General features: G+C 35.1%; 1 protein-coding gene across 12 annotated transcripts in view; it reads left to right on the forward strand.

The window, feature by feature from the left end:
- Window positions 1-25306, forward strand: part of ANKRD17 (ankyrin repeat domain 17) — a 187594-nt gene that overhangs the window by 24310 nt on the left and 137978 nt on the right. For 2 of the 12 annotated variants that reach the window (XM_051820221.2, XM_070048028.1), the window contains exon 1: window positions 19984-20154. The exons of 4 other annotated variants lie outside the window; for them this stretch is intronic. In XM_051820221.2, coding sequence (XP_051676181.1) covers window positions 20101-20154 — 54 coding nt within the window. In that variant the 5' untranslated portion in view covers window positions 19984-20100. Of the gene's footprint in view, window positions 1-3242; window positions 7730-19983; window positions 20155-25306 lie in introns of those variants that run through there. 6 more of the 12 variants (XM_070048032.1, XM_070048033.1, XM_070048031.1 and 3 more) reach the window with 5 other exon arrangements.

The raw sequence follows: 25306 nt of genomic DNA on the forward strand, positions 1-25306 counted from the left end.
GGTACCTACTGTTCTACTTCTTTTTCTATTAATTTGTCTACTTTTTAGGTAACAAAAAGTGGAAGTCATGCAGCATTTGTCTTTTGTAACTGTCTTATTTTAAATTGACATAAAATTCTTAAGGTTCATCCATACTCTAATGTGTGACAGGATTTCCTTTTTAAGACTGAATAATATTCCATTGTATATAACACATTTTCTTTATATATTCATCTGTTGATGAATATAGGGGGTATTTGGTTTTTTTCCACCTTCTTGCTATTGTGCTTCTTATTTTTTACATTTAATTCAAATTTATATGGGTTTATGGCAGGTTAATCAATTGACTTAGTTGTTTCATAGTCTCATCTTTTCCCACGGTAGACTGGATTGTATCTATTCAATATGTTCATCTTTTTTTGTATTGAACTTGTAGAAGCTGATGGTCTACATACTAAAATCAGTGGTTTGTATTAAGCAGTTTCTTATTATTTGATAAATAATATCTGTGGTAGGGTTCTGTGCCTAATAAAATGATTTTATATTTTTTTATTTACTAGCCAGTGGTCGTTTAAGTTTTTTTTCTCCCCACTACTTCTGAGTATAAAAATACTTGATTTTCTTTCCTTTTCCCCATTCCAGATTTCTAGTAAAGAAGTAAAAGCACTTTCATGAAAAAGATAGGAGTAGTACTGCCATCTGAAATCTCATTAGTTGAGTCTAGGCTGTCTTTGGACTTGAACATCTCCTTCCACTATTAGAGCAAAGCCTACAAACTATGAGTATTTTGTAGTCCTCTTGCACTGTCATTCCAGTGTCTTCCTTTTTTATTATTTAAAGAGAAAGTTTATTTAAAAATTGAAAAACAATTTACAGTGTTTGTTAGTTTCATTGTTATATATTCCAAATGAACTAGTGATTATTTAAAACTTATGTTGTTGCCGTTCAGGAAATGCCAAAATAAAACTTCTATAAGACCAGTATGGATAAGTTAAATTCTATTGGGTGAGTTCAGGTAACATCCTTTTTTTGTTAAATTAATTTATTTTGTTTGAAAGGCAGATTTACAGAGAGAGAGGGAGAGACAGAGAGAGATTTTCTATTTGCTGGTTCATTCCTCAAATGGCTACAACTACCAGAGCTGGGCCAGACTGATGCCAGGAGTTAGGAGCTTCTTCCGGGTCTCTCACGTGAGAGCAGAGGCTCAAGCACTTGGGCCGTCTTCTGCTTCTTTCCTAGGTGCATTAGTAGGGAGCCAGATTGGAAGTGGAGCAGCCGGGAATTGAACTGCCATGCACTATTGCCACAGTGCTGGCCCCTGGGTACCATCCTTTTAAATCCAACCTGTTCTAAGGTTTGCACCAATAATATGAAACTGTGAGTAGTGTTTTATATTTATTTATTTTACATTAGAAGAATTTTTAAAGTTTTTAAGTTTTTACTTATTTCATTTATTTGAAAGGCAGAGAAACAGAAAGAGGAGCAGAAATAGATGGAAAGAGAGAGATCTCCCATCATGCTGATTGACTTCCTAAATTCCTGCAACAGCCAGGGCTGGGCCAGGTCAAAGACAGGAGCAAGGAACACAGTCTCGGTTTCATACGTGGGTGACAGGGACCCAAGTCCTTGAGCCATAATCTGCTGCCACGAAGGAGTGTGCATCAGTAGGAAGCTAGATTGAAAGTAGAGGAGGAGGAACTGGAACCCGGTATTCCCAATATTGCTAACAATTGTCTCAAGTGATGTCTTAATGCCTTTCTTATTGGAGGAATCTTTAGTGTTATTTGTCTGTAAATGCAAACTGTAAAAATTTAAGCAGTAAAGGAAGACATAGAATAAGAGTTGACTGTCTTCCTTCTTTTTATCCTAACCTTTTTAAAGTGAAAGTGTATATAATTCTGTCTTTCAATGTAAATTTTCTCACACATCAGTGTGTATGTATTTATGTAAACAAAATTTTTCCACATGAGTACACATATCTAACTCCTTTTAATGACTGTGTTGTATTCCCTTGTCAGATACCATGATAAACAATGGGCAGTGGACTATCTTTGATATAGTACTTTGTATAAGTATTTCTGTATTATTGTAGGATGTAGTACGGTGGTGATTGTGTTGACCAGAAAAGTACATGAGTTCTTTTCTCTAACTTCCATCTTATTATGTGTGAGGACATCATTTTTGGAACTACAATGCTTTATACTGGTGTTGAATCTGTTGGATGTCAGCTTTCAAGACCTTTTCATATCTGTTCCCTTCCTCTCTCTCTCTTTCTCTTTAGCATTTCTTTTGAAAGACTTATAGAGAAAGAGGGAAAGACAGAGAAAAATCTTTACCCACTGGTTCACTCTCCAGGTGGCTGCAGTGGCCTGGGCTGGACCAGGCTGAAGCCAGGAGCCAGAAACTTGATTCAGGTCTCTCATATGGGTGGCAGGGTCCCAGACAATTGGACCGTCTTCTGCTGCTTTCCCAGGCCATTAGCAGGGAACTGGATTGGACTGGAAAGTCTGGGGTCAAAACTGATTCCCATATAGAATACCTGCATTGCAGGCAGCAACTTTATCCACTACATCACAACTCTAACCCCTGTTCTCTATGTCGATTTCTATAGACTGCTGTATCCATTAAGGGCTAAATCAAATATCACCTCTTCTCTGAAGGTGTTAATAAAATCCAGGGCGTTGGCATAATTTTAACCCTAATGTTCTAGTAGGTGCTTAACTGTGTGCTGGGCACAGTTCTAATTACTATATGTCTACTATGTCTATTTTATCTTCACAACTCCTAAGAGATAGATAATATTATCTACAATTTATAGTTGAAAAATTAAGAGTAAAGAATAATTAACTGCCTCAAGATTAGAGTAAATGATGGAAATAGAATATAGACATGGACATTTTCACATTGAAGTCTGCTTTCTTTTTTTTTTTTTTTTTTTTTTTTATCTTTTATTTAATGAATATAAATTTCCAAAGTACGACTCATGGGTTACAATGGCTTCCCCCCCCATACCGTCCCTCCCACCAACAACCCTCCCCTTTCCCACTCCCTCTCCCCTTCCATTCACATCAAGATTCATTTTCGATTATCTTAATATACAGAAGATCAGCTTAGTATACCTTAAGTAAGTATTTCAACAGTTTGCTCCCACACAGAAACATAAAGTGAAAAATAATAGATGATTTTTTTAAAATGATGATGAAATCAGATCAGACCTATTGTCATGTTTAATCCCAGTGAGAGTCAAGTTGGGAATGGAAAATTTCTTTCTTTTTTTTTTTTTTTTTTTTTTTTACAGAAGATCAGTTTAGTGTACATTAAGTAAAGATTTCAGTCGTTTGCACCCCCATAGAAACACAAAGTGAAATATACTGTTTGAGTACTCGTTATAGCATTAAGCCTCAGTGTACAGCACGTTAAGGACCGAGATCCTACATGAGGAGTAAGTGCACAGTGACTCCTGTTGTTGACTTTACCAATTGACACTCCTGTTTATGGCATCAGTAATCTCCCTATGCACCAGTTATGAGTTTCCAAGGCTATGGAAGCCCCTTGAGTTCTCCGACTCTTATCTTGTTTAGACACGGTCATAGTCAAAGTGGAGGTTCTCTCCTCCCTTCAGAGAAAGGCACCTCCCTCTTTGAAGACCTGTTCTTTCCACTGGGATCTCACTCACAGAGATCTTTTTGCCAGAGTGTCTTGGCTTTCCATGCCTGAAATACTCTCATGGGCTTTTCAGCCAGATCCGAGTGCCTTTAGGGCTGATTCTGAGGCCAGAGTGCTATTTAGGACATCCGCCATTCTATGAGTCTGCTGAGTATCTCACTTCCCATGTTGGATCACTCTCCCCTTTATTTATTCTATCGGTTGGTGTTAGCAGATACTAGACTTGTAGATACTTTGACTCTTAGTCCTTTCATTATGATCAATTGTGAACTGAAATTGATCACTTGGAGTAGTGAGATGGCATTGGCACATGCCACCTTGATGGGATTGAATTGGAATCCCCTGGTATGTTTCCAACTCTACCAATTGGGGCAAGTCAGCCCGAGCATGTCCCAAATTATACATCTCTTCCCTCTCTTATTCCCACTCTTATGTTTAACAGGGATCACATTTCAGTTAAATTTCAACACTTAAGAATAACTGTGTGATAATTACAGAATTAAACCAGTCATATTAAGTAGAACAGACAAAAAAAAATACTATGAGGGATAATGTATTAAGTTGTCCATTAGCAGTCAGAGCTATGCTGATCAAGTCACCATTTCTCATAGTGTCCATTTCATGAAGTCTGCTTTCTTAACCCTCATCTCCACTGCCTGCTTATTACCCTTTTATGGCTTCCTCAATAATTTCTCAAGAAGTATGTTTTGTATAAATTGTAGAGTTCACTAACATGTTCCATCTTGCCTTTAGATCCTCTATAGATCAGTGTCCATGATCTTGCTGTAATTTATGTGTAGTTACCTACCGCTAGGTCACTACATAGAAATAGTCGTAACCTAGAAACAATTAGGAGTTCCAACACAGAGACTCAAAGAAATTATCTGAGTGTGAGTGAGTGGTTAATATTGTGCAGTTCGATTTTATCTTGTTTCTGCAGCATTTATCTTGGGAAAATGTATGTGATTTATCTTGTGATCTCATAGATTGTGATTAAATCAGTTTGCTGTCCTCCATTTCTGAAACATCAAATTAAAATGTATACCTCCTAAATGACCTCTTTTATAATAGATTCTCAAAATGTAAAGTGTGAAGAATTCTGTTTTAGGCCCTTCTATAGACCTTTTAATTCATATTGTCAAGTATTTATGACATGCAAGGTAAATCTTTCTGAGATTCCTATATTAGAAATTAGCTGACATAATCTATGTGAAAACATTTGTGAACCATAAGTGTTTTTTCCTAAATATTAGTTGTTTAAAGTATGAGGAAAAATATGGAGCCATGTGAAATTGGGGCTGCTAACTATTAAGATGTTTGTTTATTATTTTTCTTCCCAGTTCCATTTCATTTGAGTATTTTGCTGAATTTATAGGTTATGAATAGAACTTTTCAGTTATGTTGTGATGTGTGTTTTTGGTAGAATTGTTATTAGCACATACTAAGGGGGGTGGGATCCTGTAATGAGTCCACAAATGATGGTTACTTGTATTAGATGCCCTTGTGAGGTTACATTCTGGATTTATTAGACCTTTAATCTAGAGTATATTCTTAAATTACTTCAAGTATTTACAAAATATATAGTATAGTACTTTATCATACTGTAAAAGAGGGAGAGGTAAGAGTATTGGGAAAGGTACCTCTTTCTTTTGATTCTTAGCTCCTTTCCTGGAAATGGTAAAGCAAACCATATTCCTATGACTTCTCTGTTACAGGTTTAGTAAGTAATACTAAGGTTTTAGATAAAATAGCAAAGTATCAAAGCAAAGATTTGGTCACGCTGTTTTCTAAACCTCAGAGCCTTTGAAACATATTCCTAACTTTCTTTATGGACTGTTCTTTTACTTGTAGCCTGTCTTCTTTTCGGTTTTTTGACTCTGTCTCACCATTCATAGATGCACCATTCATTTTGGCTTTCCAGATGCAACCCAACCCAAATTCCAATACCTGAATTATGTCGGCCCATGGGGTCTTCAGCAAGTTCTTGGAAAATGTATGTTACGGAAAAACTGTATGAATTTCACAAAACTTTTTGTACCAAAATATACTTAAGGTTTATTCAGTTTTTTCTATGAATTTTAAAAGTACCTTCCTGTGTTTTAATTTGTGAATGTGCCTTAATATGTGGAAGATCTTCATCTGAAGCAGTACTGCCGGCATTTAGTCTTTTCACCAGATCCTCTCGTCTTTTATGCCAAGAGAAGAAAAACAGGCTTGGTTTTACAGCTTTTTGTCTTTTATGCATGAGAAACATTGTCTTGTGTTGCGTGGAGCTCAGAAGTATAGCTTAGCTTGTCAAGATCCATTCATTAGATTAGGCAACCTAAATGTTGAAATTCATACATCTTAATCAAAAAGTAAGGGCCTCCTGTTCTCACTACCATAAGCACTTTTTCTGAAATCTTAAGGACAATAAAGGAAGAGGAGTCAAATGTGAGTACTTTTGATTTCTGTGCCTGACAAAAATTAGATTTCATTCTGAAATAGCATTGCCTTTGTATTCCTTTTTCTTCTGGAAAAAGCATGGTTTGGGAAGAGTTTGAAATCAAATGTGGGCATCTTGCTTTTGAATCTTGCATTAGTATGGTGTGATTTTAGGAAGTTACTACTTAACATAATTTTCTTCATCCATGTTGGGGCTAATTATTTTGTTTTAAAAGGATTTTTTTAAAGAATGGATACAGTCTACATATGCAGCATACCATACTGTCTCACACATAGGAGATGTGCAGTACTTTGATATTTCTCTGGATTTAATTCTTATATAATACTCGGGAATGAAGTTCTTTTTTTAGTCAGATATAGTTTTCTTTACCTTTTTTAGGTCATAGAATTTAGTTTCCATTAAAAACTATACACCTGTTTTCCCATAAAATGTATTTAAGTAAATCATTGAGTAATTTGCAGATTGTTTCAGAGAGTTATAGAGTTCTTGAGACATAAGTCTGTGAACCACAGATTGTGAACCCTAGGTTGGGAGAACTGGATTGTACCTTTTATTCATTGAAGAGTTCATTGTTCTTTTGAGTTATCACGTCTAAGTTGAAAAAGGAAGCATCCCTTTCCTTACTTTTGGCACCAGTGATCACTCCAGTAGCTACAGAATTTATTCCATGGGTTGGCACCATAACTATTCCAGGATTTTTTGAGATAATAATCGATTAGGAAATTTTGTCACTTCCAATCTTCTCTCTTTCCATCATGTTCTTTCTGATCTGTTCTGTTCTTTCATTGGAATCCTGACTTAGAAAAAAACTAGTTAAGGGATAATTGTTTTTTTTTTCCCCTAAAAGAGTGATGGGTTTCATAAAGAGCGATAAAATCTACTTAATAAATTTACAACTCTTTCCTCATTATATGTTTGGCAGACTGTAAAGTTACAATTTAATTTTTTTAGGCTTATTTTACAGTTATTGACTGAACTTTTCCCTTAAATACTGTGGATTCAGCACATGCCTTTAACTTCCTCTTTCTCTGTGTCCCATTGATATTGTTTGAAAATTGAATTAAACCACAATCCTGAAAAGCAGGAACAGCTATTGTTATATTAGTTGAACTATCCTAAAGTGGAGCAAAAGGCCTTTATTAGTCCTGTAGTTATTATTTCTAGCTCTATAACTTTAGTGTATGCTTGTGTGTTTGTGTGAGGAAGTGGGAAAATCCTGGTTAGGTATATGGATGGAATCAGACTTGAATAATATCACTGGTACTATTTTTCTGTTAATATTTTTGGTTTCTACTTTTTCTGTATTAGCTTTGTTTTCAGCCAAAAATAACTGTTAGTTAAAGGAGAGGGGAAGGGATATTGTAGCCACACTTGGGCCATGTGACTACCAAGGTGGTAGCTGGGAAGAACCATCTCTGTCCATACCACTTGGAGTATGTTCCCCACAAAAAAAAAAAGAGGGATTATTTTATTAGAAAAAGGGGGCAGGGAGAAAGCATGTTGAACAGTAAAATTACAGTTCACAGTCCACTACAGGTACTGCCATCAGAGGACCAGAAATTTTGAAGAAGATAGAAAGTTCACGGAATCGGATTGACAGCAAAGTCCCAGAGGAAACTGGAACTCAAGATACTAGAGGTAAGCTCAGGTTTTCCCAGGGGAACCTTGGAATGGCTCCAAGCTTGGAGTCAACAAATACAGAGAACAATAGTGGGCAGTTGGGTAGAAATGAAGACAATTTTAAAGAATTCTTTTCTACAGTGCTAGGTCATTTGGGCCACTTTTCTGCCCTTTGTCCAGCTGAAATAGCTCTGATGGCAATGGTGTCTACCCTTAGACCTGAAGTTTAAGAACTATCCTCTTAAAAAAAAAAATGGTAGACCAACAGTTCAGTAGGATGTCCACTGAGTGTTGGAATCTTTGAGAGAAGTAGAGGTACTAAGACATGCTACTCTAGGGAAAAGCAGTTTTGTCGATTCCCAGCCAGCTTGACTTCCTATCCAGGTACCTTTCTAGGAAGCTTATTCATGTGCTCTACCTGCTTAAATAGGACTACTCTCCCACTTAAAGGTGAACCAACTGGGGAAAACAACCCAGAAGCCTCAGAGAAACCATACATTGTCTGTACTGTAAATCTTTCATTCAACAATTTAAACAGATAGAGTTAATCACATGTGACTCAAGAGGATGGAAGAGGATTAAGATGAACAAAAGAACAGCTGACCTCAGATACAATTCAGAAGAAATCTTCAAAGAAAAATGTATTTCTTTTAATATTTAAGAACATGCTGCGACAGTTAATCATAGCTGCACTGAAAAAGAGGCAAAGAACCAGTAAAGGTTCTGAAAATAATAAAGAAAATTTTGATGGATGGGCTAAATAATAATTTAGCATGAATCAGACTTGGTTGTTGGTTGCGGCTTAAGAAGAGGACCTCTCTGCATAAATGAAGAAAAAATCTGGAGAAACAAAATTTAGGAGGTATGGAAAGTACATCACAAAGTTTCTTCATCTATATATGTGAGTTCTTACAGCAGAGATCAGAAACCATTGGAAGGAGAGACTAGTCAAAGAAATAACTGAAGAAAGTTTTCTGAGGAAAGTAATGAATTTTCAAACTGAAAGAGCCTGTATAGTGCCAAACAGGATGAATGGAAAAACATCAACATCTAGACACTGCTGGTAAAATTTCAGAACTCTGAATTAAAAAGAAAATCCCAGACTTATTCTCAAACAAAAGGAATAAAATGTGGAGAATCAGATAATCTAGTTCTTAGCAGCCATGCTGCATGCTTGAAGACAGTGGAGAAGTGATCTCACTGTTCAAGGGATGGATAATAGATTTGGACGTAAATTTTGTATGCCCAACCACACTATTTTACAAGGACCACACTTTGTTTACACTTGGAAAGGCCATGTACCATAAATGAAAATTAATATATATACTTCATATAATGAAAAAGGTAATCTAAGGTAAAGGATATGAGGCGAACAGGTAGGAGAAAACAGTGATAGTTACAGTGGGAATCAAAAAGAACTGAAGAAAGCTAGAAGGAAATTTAGGAGTTTTATATATGAGCAGTTATTTTTCAATCAGTAACATCTAGATGACATAAAACTACATTTTCTTCAGTCGTTAGTGTTTCTCTAATCTCATATATGCACAATAGATTTTAGTTTTTAGAATCAACATAGAAAATACATAAAATGGACTTTATGGAATGTAACATATAAGAACGGGCTTATTACATAGAATGAATTACAAACATTTACAATATAAAAATATAATCTATAAATTTAGGAGATGGATGGGAACAAAAGAACAATCAGTGCACATTTTGTCAATGGACAGTTAATTGACAGCAAGTATATAAAATTGGTGAATCAAGAAACAGAAGGTACCTGCACTAGGAGACTGTAAACGGTGCTAACAATATATTGCCATTTTGGTAGAGTAGGGCACTTCAGGTGGGGAATGTCCAGCTGCTGAAATCATTTGGTCTGGCCTTGCCAGGGCAACTGCAGGTCACTTGAAATCCAGTAAATCTGTATCAGGCTGATTTTTAAGTCGATAATTTTGTATGGCCTGCAAGTGATTTTTTTTTTTTTTTTTTTTGACAGGCAGAGTGGACAGTGAGAGAGAGAGACAGAGAGAAAGGTCTTCCTTTGCCGTTGGTTCACCCTCCAATGGCCACCGCGGCCGGCGCGCTGCAGCCGGCGCACCGCACCGATCCGATGGCAGGAGCCAGGAGCCAGGTGCTTTTCCTGGTCTCCCATGGGGTGCAGGGCCCAAGCACCTGGGCCATCCTCCACTGCACTCCCGGGCCACAGCAGAGGGCTGGCCTGGAAGAGGGGCAACCGGGACAGAATCCGGCGCCCCGACCGGGACTAGAACCCGGTGTGCCGGCGCCGCTAGGCAGAGGATTAGCCTAGTGAGCCGCGGCGCCAGCCGGCCTGCAAGTGATATTACAGATATCTAAATGGCCCTAGGCAGCAGAAATGTTCCCACCCCTATAGTGGGATTACAAAAACGTATGTTAGACTTGTCACTTTGTAGGCTTTGAAGTTTTTAAAAACATGAAGTAGGTGCATCATATTTGTAATGTATTAAAAATTTTCAGATATGTTGCATATATATAAAAGAATGCTGCTATTCAATAAGCAAATACATTGCAAGGTCTTAGAAACTCTGAGGTAGAAATAGGGATCATAAGGGAATCAATTCCTGGAAATCAGAATGTCACATAAAATACAAATGTGTTTATTTTATGTAGGGTGCCTAATTATATCTTAACTGGCTGACACTTTTGATTGTGAATACTAATTCACTGAAATTCGACAGAGAACTCTTAAAATTTATTCTGAAAAAATTGGAAGTATCAGAATATTCTGAATGCTGCTTCCCTCTATTCCATTTATATCAGATGCCATTTTCTCTATAGACTAGGATTAGAAACCTGATTTGCCCTTGAGGTGAAAGTCAAGTGATCAAGGAGAGCCACAGCACATGGATAACAGAGTGTGTTATGTGTTGTGTCTTCAGGAAAAGTTGGAAAAAGGAAGATGGAAATAGAAATTTCCTTTTTCTCTTTTCTTGTAAACATGAGGCTAATCTTGCATTCCATGTCTTTCATCTTTATTGAAGACAAACTTTGAGTCTCCCTCAGACAGTTTGTATTGAATGGAAGAAATAATCATATTTTTGAGGCTACTTCAATGTAAAGTCAAGTTGTCATCCTGTTTATGTTCTACATTGATAAAATATTTTTTGAAAATTTAGTTTAGGTCAGTAATGTACTCTTTTGGGAAGCAGATTGTGTTTTTCAGATTTGATTTTTATAAATTAAAAAATTTTTTAAGCCTTTAAATATGAGCCTGTAAGGACTGAAAGTACAAAGAACCCAAGGTCTAGCTGTTCTATTTATAGTCCTTTTCTAAGCAAGCTGGAGTGCTGAAAAGTTAAGCTGTATAAATGTATAACTTTAAAATAATTATGACAAATACTTTAAATACTAAGCATTTTACTGGAAATTTAAATTTATATATATAAGGGAAGGACAGTTTCCTCAAGCATGTAAAAACAAATATTAAATGTAAAATTATGTTTGGCAACTCAGTTACGCTTATTAACTATTTTTTATAAGATACTCACTGCCTAGTCTTAAAATAAGGTAAAGTACCTTCAGTGCTGGCGCTGTGGCTCACTTGGTTAATCCTCCCACCGCAGCTCTGGTATCCCATATGGGCGCTGCGTTCTAGTCCCAGTTGCTCCTCTTCCAGTCCAGCTCTCTGCTATGGCCTGAGAAGGCAGTGGAAGATGGCCCAAGTGCTTGGGTGCCTGCACCCACCTGGGAGACCAGGAGGAGGCACCTTGCTCTGGCTTCGGATCGGCGCAGCCATTTGGGGGGTGAACCAATGGAAGGAAGACTTTTCTCTCTGTCTCTCTTTCTCACTGTCTAACTGTCAAATAAAGAAAAAAAATATTAACTACCTTCATTCACTCAGGATGAGAGTGGATAGACTTTTAAAAAAATACTTGTAGTAACAAATGGGTATGGAAAGATGAATGTGGATCAGATGTGGTTCCATAAAGAATACTAGCAGGATATTTATCAAACATATGAGAGTTGGTAAATATTGCTGTTTTCTTATAGTTGGTTTTTGTTAAAGATTTGTTAGTAACTGGGTACCTGAAATTTGTGGAGAAAGTTGGAAGTAATTGTAACATTACTTCTAATATAGATGTGGTATGAGATACCATCATATTGACCCAAGAGGTGGTTTTTAGATATAGTGAATGGAAAATCCCGGTCATGCTCTGAGGTTTTCTTCATGTGAAGGCATCTGAAGATCTTCTATCTGTGGGCAGAATCAGGTTAATGGAAAAGGTAATGGTATAGTACCCCATTTTGCAGTTCTAGGCCTAGTCTTTGGTGAATAGAGACAATTCAATGCAATGTTTTTCTTTTTCTTCTCTCTTTTTTTTTTTTTTTTTTTTTGGACAGGCAGAGTGGACAGAGAGAGAGACAGAGAGAAAGGTCTTCCTTTGCCGTTGGTTCACCCTCCAATGGCTGCCGCGGCCAGCGCACTACAGCCAGCACACCGCACTGATCCGAAGGCAGGAGCCAGGTGCTTCTCCTGGTCTCCCATGGGGTGCAGGGCCCAAGCACTTGGGCCATCCTCCACTGCACTCCCTGGCCACAGCAGAGAGCTGGCCTGGAAGAGGAGCAACCGGGACAGAATCGGGTGCCCCGACCGGGACTAGAACCCCGTGTGCCAGCGCCGCAAGGCAGAGGATTAGCCTATTGAGCCACGGCGCCAGCCGCAATGTTTTTCTTAATAGATTAGAATTAGGAGTTTGAACGAACAATCTTGGTAGTTGAAATAACTGCTTATAGGCAAACCATTTGAGGTTTGTTATGAATAGTTTTGGCTAGAAAGAGCAGAGTGGCAACAAATATCTTGAGACCAGACTGGGCTTGTTGTCAGGTACCCTAGACCATCAAAGAACCAGAGAAGAGCCGGCAATGGCAATAGAATTCCTAGATCCTTTGATACTTTATAGCTACTGATAATTTTTGTGCCTTTGATACTATGTTGATTTACCTAGAGCAGTTACTTCAGTTCCCTGGTATGGTAGAAATTGATGACTTTAAAGAATTAGCTTTGTTTTTTTTTTTTTAAAGATTTATTTATTTATTTGAAAGAGTTACACAGAGAGGAGAGATAGAGAGAGAAATAGGTCTTCCGTACGCTGGTTTGCTTTCCAATTGGCCGCAATGGCCGGGGCTGTGCCGATCTGAAGCCAGGAGCCAGGTCTCCCACGCGGGTGCAAGGGCCCAAGGACTTGGGCCATATTCTTATGCTTTTCCAGGCCACAGCAGAGAGCTGGTTAGAAAGTGGAGCAACCAGGTCTTGAACCAGCGCCTATATGGGATGCTGGCACTGCAAGTAGCGATTTTATCCACTACGCCACAGTACCGGCCCCTAGCTTTGGATTTAAGCTTTTTCTTGTAGTTAAAATTTGCATTCTCAGCCTTCCTTCCCCTGTGTGTATGGGATTGGGGTACATATTTTCTTTTGTTGGGAGGTAACTTGTCTTGGAACAGAGGCCAATTAAAGTGTTGCTTACCAGATTGTGAGGGCTGTACCATCAGTAGATTTAGCCTATTTAAAAAAGAAAAACATCAAAATAGGTAATTTCTGTAATGCATGTACTTACTTAAAAATACTGTGCAATATAGAAAAAAGTGGGTGGTGAATATGACCTACAAACTAAATATTTTTTCAATTTTGTATACATAGAATCTATTGTGAAATACTGGAAAAAGAATGCATTCATGGTGTGACCCATCATGGGTAGAGACAACAAATGCAAGTGACCAATAGACACAACTATGAATGGGGATGTGAAAAGAGGGGCCAGCTGCATTGTTTCTTACTTTGTTTAGGGTGCTACTTATATTTGGACAAGACTATGCTTGTATTCCATAGGACACATCTGGATGAAATGCTTTATATTTGAATATATAATTACCTTTATTGTTGTAAGTTGAATATCAGGTTTTATTAGTTGTTTTAGAGAAGAATGGAAGGGTTTATATTAGACAAAGGAAAAAGTCATTGAAGATTTTAGTGTTAAACATTGTTAAATTGATTTCTTCTAGATTAGAGACTTTTGAAGAGACTGGTTTTATCTGTGTGTTTGCTGCCTAGTATGCACTCAGAAAATATTTATGTAATTATCAAAATAATAATGATCTTTCAAAAAAGTTTAGTAGCTTTTTATAGGATTAGCCTTGAAAACATCTTGTTTGAGCAATAAGATGAATTATTTTAAGATATATTTAATATTCTTAGATGTTCCTAAATATTTAAAGCAGAATATAAATAATATAAAATAATACATACCAGTCTACATATATATTTAAAATATATACTACTATCTAATCCTTACATTTTATTAACCTAATCCTTGTTACCTAAGTGTTTTAGATGTTCTGCTAGAAGTGGAAGCATATCTAACATCTCTCTTTGGCCGGTTGTAGTGAAAGTTTATTCTTATTTTAAAATATTATTAAAATCATACTTAGGATGCTTATATGTCAAGGAACTGAAAACTGTTTAGTGCTATCTGTGTTAATAAAAATCTTCACGTGTGGCCCTGTTTTCTTCTTAGTATATATTGACTGTGTATATATATGTACGTATATTTAGTTTTTATGTATATATAAATAGTGGAAGGTTTACTTTAGAATTTCGTGCTTTCAAAATGAGTAACTTAAAAATTAATGTGCAGTGTGAGAGACCCAGATGTAGTTCCTGGCTCCTGGATTCAGTCTGGTTCAGTTCCTGTTATGAGCATTTGGGGATTAAACCAGTAAATGGAAGATCTCTCTCCCTCTCTGTTCCTCTCTTCTTTCTCTTCTCTCCATCTCCTCTTTGCCCTCTCCTTACTCTTTCAGTTTCTTAAAGTAAATATGGAAGGCAAAGAAATAAGTATTTCTATCAATGCTAATTTACTTAGTAAGAAAATACCCAAATATTTTCCAAAGAATTCTGGACTTTGAAAAGTAAATTCTGGCTGAAACATCTATTACTATTTATTCCTCTGTTTAAGAATCCATTAAATCTTGTATGGAATTTGTTTTCGTAGAGTTGGATTTTTTTAAAGAAACTAGATAACTTTCCTTTCTCCAGCTGCGTCCATAGATATACTCTGCATTGTGGCATTTTTTTCTTTTTTTTTTTTTAACAATAATCTGGTGAAGTTCTTAATCTGTCAGTGAATGAATTTCTGTTAATTTCTTTGGTTAAGGACAGGACTTAGATGAAAAGAGATATAACTTTGATTTGAGATTCCTTTAAATGTGAAAGTAATGAAGAATTAAGATAAGTACTGGTGTATGCATTTAACACCATTGCAGATTTTAGATCTGGATTTTTGTTTAGTAGACTTGTGTTAATTTATATATTGTATAGAAGAAGGTGGTCCCATTCATTGTCCATACAGTTGAATTTTATATAGAGCAATTTGATAACATCTGTTAAAATTTTAAATTCATATACCTATCAAGAAATTTACCGAACAGTTATATTTGGTCATGTGTATGTATGCCTATCATAGTGGCCTGATTAATTATTATATAGTTCTTTAGTGAAAATTTGTAGCTGACACAAATCAAAAAGATAAATCTATGTAATCTAAATAATTTTCCATGAAGTATGGGCATTTGGTATTGTGAAGATGCATGTGTCTACACATACATATGTTCAAGTTCCAGCTCTGGCTCTTGAACCCAGCTTCCTGGCAATGTAGACCCTGAGAGGCAGTTGTGATGGCTCAAGTAACTGGATTTTTGTCATCCACATTTAAGACTGGAATTGTGTTCCTAGTTCTATGGCTCTTTGGCTGCTTGCTTTGCCTTGACCCAGTCCTGCCTCTTTCTGGGCATTTGGATAGTCTAACCCACAGCTGAAGAGAGTCAAATGTATGCATAGTATGCTTCCATTTGTATTAAAAAAGAAAAAAAGAATCTTCCACCAAGATTTATTTGAAATATGTAGGTTATTTCTGTAATAGTTTTGCCTTATAGTAGTTGTTGAGAGGTTGCTTTTCCCTGTATGTATTGTCTTTTATACTATGAATGTTTTGCAGGTACATTCATTACTTTAATGAATTTTAAAAAGTTAATTTAAAAAAAAAAAGAGTATAATGAAAAGAATATTACTGTGCTACATTAGCTATCTGTACATCTAGAACCCTCGGTTTTTTTATAGCATGACTGATTTAGGAGAAAGTTAAAATCATGGAGATGTGGATTTTTTTAAAATAATAATTGAGAAATTTTACTAGACTGTGTTAGCCTTTTAATTTAAATTCTACTTAAATCTTTAATATCTGTCAATCATTCATACTTGGTCTAGGCTGTTTCACAGGTGGATTTCTTGTTTTTGCTAAACTGTAGATCACAGAGTAGTAAAGAGAAAAGTAGAACTATATAGTAATAAGATTTCACACATTTTGAGGGGTGAAACTTAAGAATTTTTTCTAGTAATCTTTTTTGTGGGTAGCTAAAATCATTACATTTGTCCTACCAACAGATATCTGTCCTTATTTGGTTCAAATATGCAGATTTTGAGACCTCACAATAAAGAAATGTTTTATGTGAGGGTAATAAATATCAACAAACTGTTAAGTTGTAAAAAATAGAATTACTTGCTTTTCAACACATTTCTACCTGTTTTTTGTTTTTGTTCTTTTCTTTTTCTTGGTTCAAAGATAGCAGTTCGGGTCCTAAATAAAATTGTAAATTTTAAAAGATTTTTTTTTTATCCAGTCTTGGTATTTATAAAGGCTCTTCTGTCTCCTTTTTTTTTTTTTTTTTTTTTTTTTTTGGTGTGGGGAGGACTTCTCTCTTCATTTTGGACATTGGAATTTCATTTCAATCAGTACTTTTTTTATGATTTAAAAATAGTTCTGTGTTTTTGTTTACATTTATACAGTTTTTTTAACTTCAATTTTTACTTGAATACTTTCATTAAAAATGAGAGATTTTTTGCTATTGAGAATCATATTAAACAAATAGGAAGACAATTTTATTGCCTATAAATTGAGGTTGAATTGGAAGATGGCTCACTTCAAGCCTGATGGTACTTAAGACATGTGTATAAATTTCCATTCACAGGAACTCTTAAAAATTAGATTCTGTTTATATTGAGTACGTAAAATATCATCTTTCAGCTATCTAAAGGTATAGTCAGAAAACAAATGTTTTTGTCATCAGAAATTACTACTAGTGGTTTCACTAATTTAAAAAGGATTAAGATGCACTGTTGAATATCAGATGATTTTTTTAAAGATTTATTTATTTATTTGAAAGAGTTACACGGAGAGAGGAGAGGCAGAGAGAGAGAGAGAGAGAGGTCTTCCATCCGATGGTTCACTCCCCAGTTGGCTGCAAGAGCTGGAGCTGCGCTGATCTGAAGCTGGGAGCCAGGAGTCTTCCAGGTCTCCCACATGGGTACAGGGGCCCAAGGACCTGGGCCACCTTCTACTGATTTTCCAGGCCAAAGCAGAGAGCTGGATTAGAAGCAGAGCAGTCAGAACTCGAAATAGCCCCCATATGGGATGCTGGCACTTCAGGCCAGGGCTTTAACCCGCTGCAACACAGCGCTGGCCCCAGATGATTTTTTTATTCATTTATGTTTGTGTTGCTTCCGCAAATACTTAAGTGCCTGTTTTATGCAAGAGATTGCTGACCCTGGCCATGCATTGGTAGACACGACATTGCAAGGCAGATGATAAATGGTAAATAAGCACTGATAATTCTGTAGGAAAACCACAATATTTATTATTAAATACTTAGTAATTTTCAGAAAGCATAAAGAAGCTCACCATAATTTAAACAGAAGGGAAGGGCTGAGAATTAATGTTTTGATTGACTCAACTCTTAGGGGGATCAATTTTATATCAGATAAAGGATTTGGAAAGTGTTTGCCATTAATTCCTCATAGTCTTTGAACTTGGACAGTGCAGCCCTTGAATCTTGATTTTACTGTGCTATATAATTGGTTTCCTTATCTATAAAATGAGAATAATATACCTGAGGAAATATTATAGATGATTCTTGGAATGGAATCTAGAGCCAACTGCTTGAGTTCACATCATAGCTCTTCACCTTGATTTGTCTAGTTGGAAATAATGGGGCAGGTTGCTTAACATCTTTCCATGACCCAGTTTTCACTTTTGCAAAATGGAGATAATAGCACCTGTTGGGTTTTTTGAGATAATTAAATTAGTTAATGTATACAAAGCATTTAAAATGGTATATATTAAGCACAATGTACTTACTAACCTTATTTTAAATTATCACATAGCTGCTTATTATGAAGGTTAAATAACACATTATTAAAAACCAACAAGAACTAGAGGTGGATATTTGGCACAGTGGTTAATATGCCACTTTGTTTGCCTGCATCCTGTATCCAAATGCTTGGGTTTCAGGCCTGGCTCTGCTTCTGATTCCAGCTCCCTGGTAATACACACCCTGGGAGGCAGCAGGTAATGGCTCAAGTACTTGGATCCTTGCCATCCACATGGGAGACCCAGATTGAGTTCCCAGCTCCTGTCTTTGGCCTGAACCAATCCTGACTGCTGTGGGCATTTGTTGGGGTGAATGAGCAGATGGAAGATCTCTCTCTTTAACTTTCTGATAAAAAATAAATAAAAACCTCATCTGTTGCCTGACACAGTAAGAGTACCTTCTAAACATCAATCAGTCACTGTGTAGTAGGGACTATCTCATTTGGTCTTCATATAAAGCTTTTAAGAAAAAATCTTATCTGTCTTGTTGACTGCAGGTAGAATAGTTCCTAGATATACATTAGGTATTTTAAGTTGAACAGATATTATTCAGTTTTTTGGATTTATGAATTGAGGTCAAAGAGACCTCCAAAATCTTATTCTAAAGAATGACATTGCTTTGCAGAGATCTTACCAGCAAGTTGTTTACTTTATCGCTTTTCTCAGATAATATTTGGCTGTATGTATTAATTCATTATTATTAGTTCTACCAATTTTTCATGATTCCACTCCCCCCCCCCCTTAAGACTTATTTATTTATTTGAAAGAGTTACAGAGAGAGAGAGAGAGAGAGAATTAACTTTTGCCTGCTGATTCATTTCCCAAATGGTTGCAGCAGCCAGGGCTGGGCCAGGCCAAAGGTGGGAAAAAATCCAGCGAGTGGTGGAGACCCAAATACTTGAGCCAGTATCCCCTGTTTCCCAGAATGTGTGTTAGCAGGAAGTTGAATCAGAAGCAGAGAGGTAGAGACTTAACACCAGGAGCTCTGATAAAGAATACAGGAATTCCAAATGGTGATTTTAACCACTGGGTCAAGCATTCACCCTGGGTTAAGAAAAGTTAGGCTAGATGAACTGTTCACTTTAGAATTACGGATTTTTTAATCTGCACATTGAGTTGAATAATTCTAATTCAGCTTGTGTGGCACTCATACAAGTGTAGAGTAATTTTGTTAATACCAGAGAGCATAAAGTATTATTTCTTTTCTAGGACATTTTTCATATTCAAGATTGTGTAAGGAAGAAATTTTACAATCTAACAAGTTTTGCTAAACAGGATCAATTAGAAATATAAATTGACTCTACAATCAGTTATTCTCTTTGCTGTTTGATGATCCAGATATAGAAATCGTGAATTTCATTTGACTGGAATAATTTTTCTCCTCCAGAGTTTTTGGCAAGAAAGGGATAAACAGATCATTTCTTTGATTAGTAAATGCAATTAAAAATACTATTAGAAAATGAATATACCATGGTGTGTAATGTCTTGCTTTAGGAATTTGTAAATTAGCTAAATGTTAATCTATTTCTTGTGGCTAACTACAGACAGATCAGTTTGTAGAAAACCATTTTGCATTTAAAAACATCTACATTAGTGGTTGTTTTTGACACTGTCACATCAATAACTATAATAATGTTCTGTTACAGTATACATTTGAATGTTGTAGCAAATTCCTAAGTTTTCGTTGTCTTGTCTTGCCTCCTTCTTTGATACAGCCATTAATCTCACTGCAAGGCTTTACTAAGGATAAATTGCTGAATTGCTGCGTAACTCACTTCAACCTCTTTTGTTCAAACCAGAAAGCCAGACGGGTTAAATAGCTTTTAAAAAAATACATATTATTCCTTTGTTGAAATTTTAGGATTTTAACATTTGGCATTGTAAAATAAGAGATTTTATTTATTTTGTCTGTTGAAATTACTTGATAGAAGTTTGCTTTGGAATAGAGCTGCTGTGTCTTTAAAAAATACACAGTGAGTCACCCCCTGCTCTTTTGGTAGATGCCTGGCTAGTGAACAGCTAAGCTGCTTTAGGCATGTAATAGAACATTCCATTTCCTGTTCCCTTGCTGACACAGAGGAGTGTTCCTGCTGGCAATGATCTAATCATAGTGCAGTAAGAAACATGGCAGTTTGATAAAACATGGTGGAGACAGCGGCTGAAATGGAAGCATATGTTCTAGAAGACATTCTTGAGGTAGGGCTAGGTTTGTAAATGAAATGAAAGTTGAAATCTGAACAAAGAAATCTTATCTGCCGGAATGATTTTACAGATGAATAGATTAGAGAAGAGAGAGCAGACAGGCAGAGCATAAAAGCAAGACACGGTCAGACCTTGTTCTGTGTGAGAATGTGTCAGTCTTGTTCACATGATACTAAAGAAGTCTGGAATTATTTTTGTTTAAACTTCATGTTGCATGAATTATATGTTTTGTGGGAAAAAAGGGGAGGTGGGGCTCGACTTAATAAAAAGCCTTGTGCTCGTGGTGACCTTTAGATTAACTCATTTAGAAGGTGGGGTCTGCAAAGCAGCTTTGAGTAGGTTAAGTATCATATGTCTTAGAATTCATTTACATACCTAAGCCTAAGGCAGTGCTTACAGTTAACTATTAAAAACAACTGGCTACTTTAGCTTTAAGCTAAGCATATATATATCAGTCTAATTGCTTAATTTAACTGGTACACCATGCTTCTAGGTTTTTCATGTGACTTTTCAAAAATAAATTGCTAAATTAAAAATGTTAAAAACCCTAAAATTTAGGACACCAATGCTAGAAAGCTATCAATAAAAAATTTCTGCAATTTGAATCATAAGAATTATATATATATATATATATATATATATATATAGGTCTTTTTGGGTCTGGTTGTATCAGTGTATTAAGAAACAATTTGAGTATTAATCAGTTCAGGGAATACATGTCGAAGTGAAAGTAATTGATTTTGGTCTTGGCTGTAGTGTATTACTAAAGTCTGTATTTATGAATATAGATATTTAAATTCCATTCTCTTTGGAGCTGTAGGCTAATTTTTTGTTTGTTTCCTTATTAAGGAAAAAAAAACTGGCTCATTCAGATGAAGAGACTGTTGGTGTTAAGTGGTATTCCTGGTACCTATATTGTTAGGATAATTTATAAACTATTCTACTGTCTTCAGGCACAGTTTCTATTGTGGGGAGAGGGCTTGGGGAAAGAAACTGCAAAGGCTAGCTAGGCGGGGTTAGCAGGAGGAAAAAAAGGCTATGCGCATTATAAAGTGCTGCATGATCAATGAGCATTTTCTGGAGTCCTCAGTGTGTGCTTGGAGCTGACATTGCAGCAAGTCTTCTGGTTGTTCTGCAGAATGAAAACTGATTCCATTGTATTATCTACCTCTTGTAGACACCTGCCAACATACTCTTTCCCTTTTTCCTAAAAGCTATTGTCTGAGTACAATCATGTATTTTCCATTCTTTCCCCCTCCATACACACACACAAACACACTTAACTTTGATGCTATTAGTGAGTTTCCTTTAAATGATGTAGTGAAGTTAACTATTTAAATAGTGGTATGTGCTTGCTTTCATCAGGGACCTTAGTAATTAAGAGTGGTCACATGACTTTTTATTGGTTTGGTTTAAGCAATTATAATTAGATTATAGAGTTGTAATGACACATTTTAACTTGCTGTTTAAAATTTTTGCTTTGAATTTTAAAGAAATGTACTTTGTAACATTTTTTATAAGTCTTTCACAATTTTCCTTGGTCTTAAAATTTCAGCATCTAACAGATTTTAGAAACACTTGAGCATAGTTTATGTTTTAATTATAGATTTTTAAAATATGGTCTTTAAACAGTTGGCTTATTATTATTTCCATTGAGATTATTTGTCAAGTTTTTTTGTATTATCTAATTTATTCATTGTTATCAGCTACTAAAATAACATCTATAATTTTAGTTGTCCTAATTTTCAGTCTTCCTTAATCTTTTTTTATACCTGTTGCATTAAACCATGCTAAGTGAGTCGTTTTTTCTCTATTTAAAATATTATTGGATTTAATTGAGGATTTGTCAGTTGTTGACAGACTAAATGTGCAAATTTTTTAAGTGTGACAAGCTTTTTTTCCAAAGTTGCAAGTACTCCTGATGACCTCATGTTAAAAACAAAACTACAAAGAATAAATTTTCTACCTCTCTAAACCTAAATGTCCCATTTCTAAAGTATGTTACACTGAAAATAAATATATTACATAATGAATCTTCCAGAAAAATATTTGTTTTTATTTAAGGGGATAACTCCTTACATAAAGTCCAATAATGAATAATGAGTAACATACCACAGTGAAAATTTTCTTGTGTCTAAATTTGAGCTATTTGAAGTTTACTAAGATGTTTACCTTTGTGAGTTTACTTATTGAGCATGTGGAATTTTATGTAGATCATGACTATTCATATTAAATAAGCATTGGAATCCTGTTTTTATCTTTGTAATTTAGTTCTTTAAATGATATTTTTAAAATATATTCTTACTAAATTCTAGTAAAAAGAAAACTATCATAATTGTAGTATAGAGTAATTCTCACAGTGTTGTGGTTTAACTTTTAAACTGATTATTCATTGTATGTACGCACATGTATTTAACCTGCGTTTAAAATCTGAAGTAAAATACTATGCTTTTAAAATTTATGATAAAACTAGAAAATATTTTGTTTGAACTTATATCATTGCTTTTCAATTACCTAGAGGAGTGAATTGGATAAAGTGAATTAGTTATTTAAATTATTCAAATAATCTAGAAAAAGTAATTTTCTTCTATAAACCAGAATAGGCAAAGTGTTTTTTTTTCTTCTGCCCACCTTTTGTAAAAACCAAATACAGAAAATAGAAAAAGGGCTAAAATTTGTCTTGTTTGATTTACATAATTTTTCCTGACACATGGTTGTAACTTTAAGATTTTGATAATCTAAGTTATGTAGTAGTATGTCTTAATCGAATTTAGAAGGATTGATAAGAAGAAAAAGTCGCAAATTTTTTTCGTTTTATATCCCAAATTTCCATGACCCCTGGAGTTTATGTATAGGCTTATTTTAACAAAATATTAATCATAAAGGAGAGTATTTTAAAAACTTGATTACTATACGTTCTATTATTTATAATTGAACCAGTATTTATTTAAATACGGTCTTAGAAATCTTGACAGGAAATTAGATCTTTCAATTTTACTTAATTTCAGAATACTTTGTTTAGGGTATACTGTTTGATACATTTTTTATTTTTAAAAATCAGCATTTTATGGAAATAGAGTATTTATAATATTTAGTAATGACACGTGCAGTCTTGTTCTTCATCAGCTAAAGTCAGGATTTGTAGTTTCAGCTATAGTTCATGTTGGAGTTTCAGTGAGTAAAGTAAAAGCCTAACTTCCTATGGACAGTGGATTGCGGATTTGACTGACCCCTTTATGCTGGAACTGAAATAGTGATCAGATTTAAACAAATTAAGCATATGTGTTAACTAAATCATTTCTTGCTCTGTATTTATCTTGACATGAGTGTTCTGTTTTTGTTTTTAAAATAACATTGAAAGATATCACAGAAAGCTAGTAATTGCTTTTAATTTGTTGAGATTATGGACTAATGGTCAATAGGTAATTCCTGCTCCAGTTTGTTTTTATAATAAAAATTACTTTTGATAAAGATATCAAGTCTCATGTAGTAGACTCTTTTAACGGTACTTGCTATATTTTATTCTTTAAATACATTGGCTTATGTAATACATATCATTTTTATATTACACCAGTGAGTCTTCCATGAATTTCTGAAGTTCTGTGTGTCTTGTAAAGATAGTGACATTTTCAGTAGGATGAGTTGAAGCAGTTCTTAGGACAAAGTATAAGTTGACGTAGAGACTGAAGTGTATAGCTATACTTATAAATAATTTGAGTTAATAGAAATAATATTTTCCATTCACTAAGAGGTTTTGGGTTCAAAGTGAACTTTGTTGGAAGGATTGAATATTGTAATTTCATTCAGATCTTTATTGAGTTTATCTTCATTGTGCTAGGTACTTAAAATTCAGTGAAATTACTCCAGCTAATTTTCCTTCACAGAGGTAAAAGTGCAGAACAAGTGTCTGCATTGGTATTTTACACTATCTTGAATTCAGCATGCTTGTGAATGCCTGTGTGAATATTAGTTTTTTAATTTATTGGTTCCCATCCAAATAGTTTGAAATTCGTGTTATCAGCAGTGCTCCACAAAACTGATACCCTTCATGCTTTCAGAATTTTAATTACCTTTAGGGTTGGCTTTTTTATGCATTATGTGTTGTGTATTTATGGGTATGGGGCTGCAGCAACATTCTTTGGATACCATTTTCATTTTTTGTTCTCAAGGAGTTTTCTATATTTAAAAGTTATATGTAAGTATATTACATACACCACACCCACCTACATAAACTCCAGATAAATATTTTCATGTCATACCAACATACTATGCTGTGTGAATACTCACTTGAAAGCATAGTTTATCTTGAAAGGGTAGGGTAGAAGTTGCAACATGATTTTCATACACCAACTTTCGAAGAATACATTAGGGGAATAATAGAACCTGTTTCAAAGACATACTTATGTTAATAATCCCTGTAAACAAAACTGATGTTTTGTTGAAATATGGAAGCTTCAGAAAAGCTTATAAAAAGCTGGTATAACTAGAAATATGTTAATTGATCTATTAGTCTTACATGAAAGTAAAGGTTAGCCTGTCCAATATGTCTATCGTCCTACATTGATTCCTCATAGTGTAGTCATTAATGCATGCTATGGATTATGAATTAGAAAAGATCTTCACCAGTTATTATCTCCATGTATCCGCATCTGATAAGTGACTTGATTGCGGCAAAATTGATAAGAATCAAAGCCATGATTAATGATTGCTTTTGTTTAGTATGTATCCTCCAAATTTCATACCAAGGCCTTTCATGAGGTGTGCATAAATGTTAGTCTGTCATATGAACAGCTTTTGATTTCATGACTTTGGAAGTAATATTGGCCTTTAATAATTTGATCTTGGATGGAATCAGGCTTCTAACTACCTGGATATGTGTTTAATTGGGCAGTTTTATGGTGGCAGTAATAATTACCATATTAGCTATCATTAACTTTAAGTTTCGGTACATAGAGGGATTAGGGACTGTGCCAAGTGCTTCCCATTGTTTTAAATCCAGAATGATTCTGTTGGGGGTAAGTACTCCCTTCGTACAAGGCTTGTAGGAGATAAATGAGGCAATTTGTATAGACCTTTAGCATAGCACAAAATATAAGTTAACACTTAATTATTTTAAAAATGATGAAATACGTTTTACATTATACTT

This window comes from Oryctolagus cuniculus, chromosome 8, assembly GCF_964237555.1.
Source record: "Oryctolagus cuniculus chromosome 8, mOryCun1.1, whole genome shotgun sequence".
Classification (NCBI taxonomy): Eukaryota; Metazoa; Chordata; class Mammalia; order Lagomorpha; family Leporidae; genus Oryctolagus; species Oryctolagus cuniculus.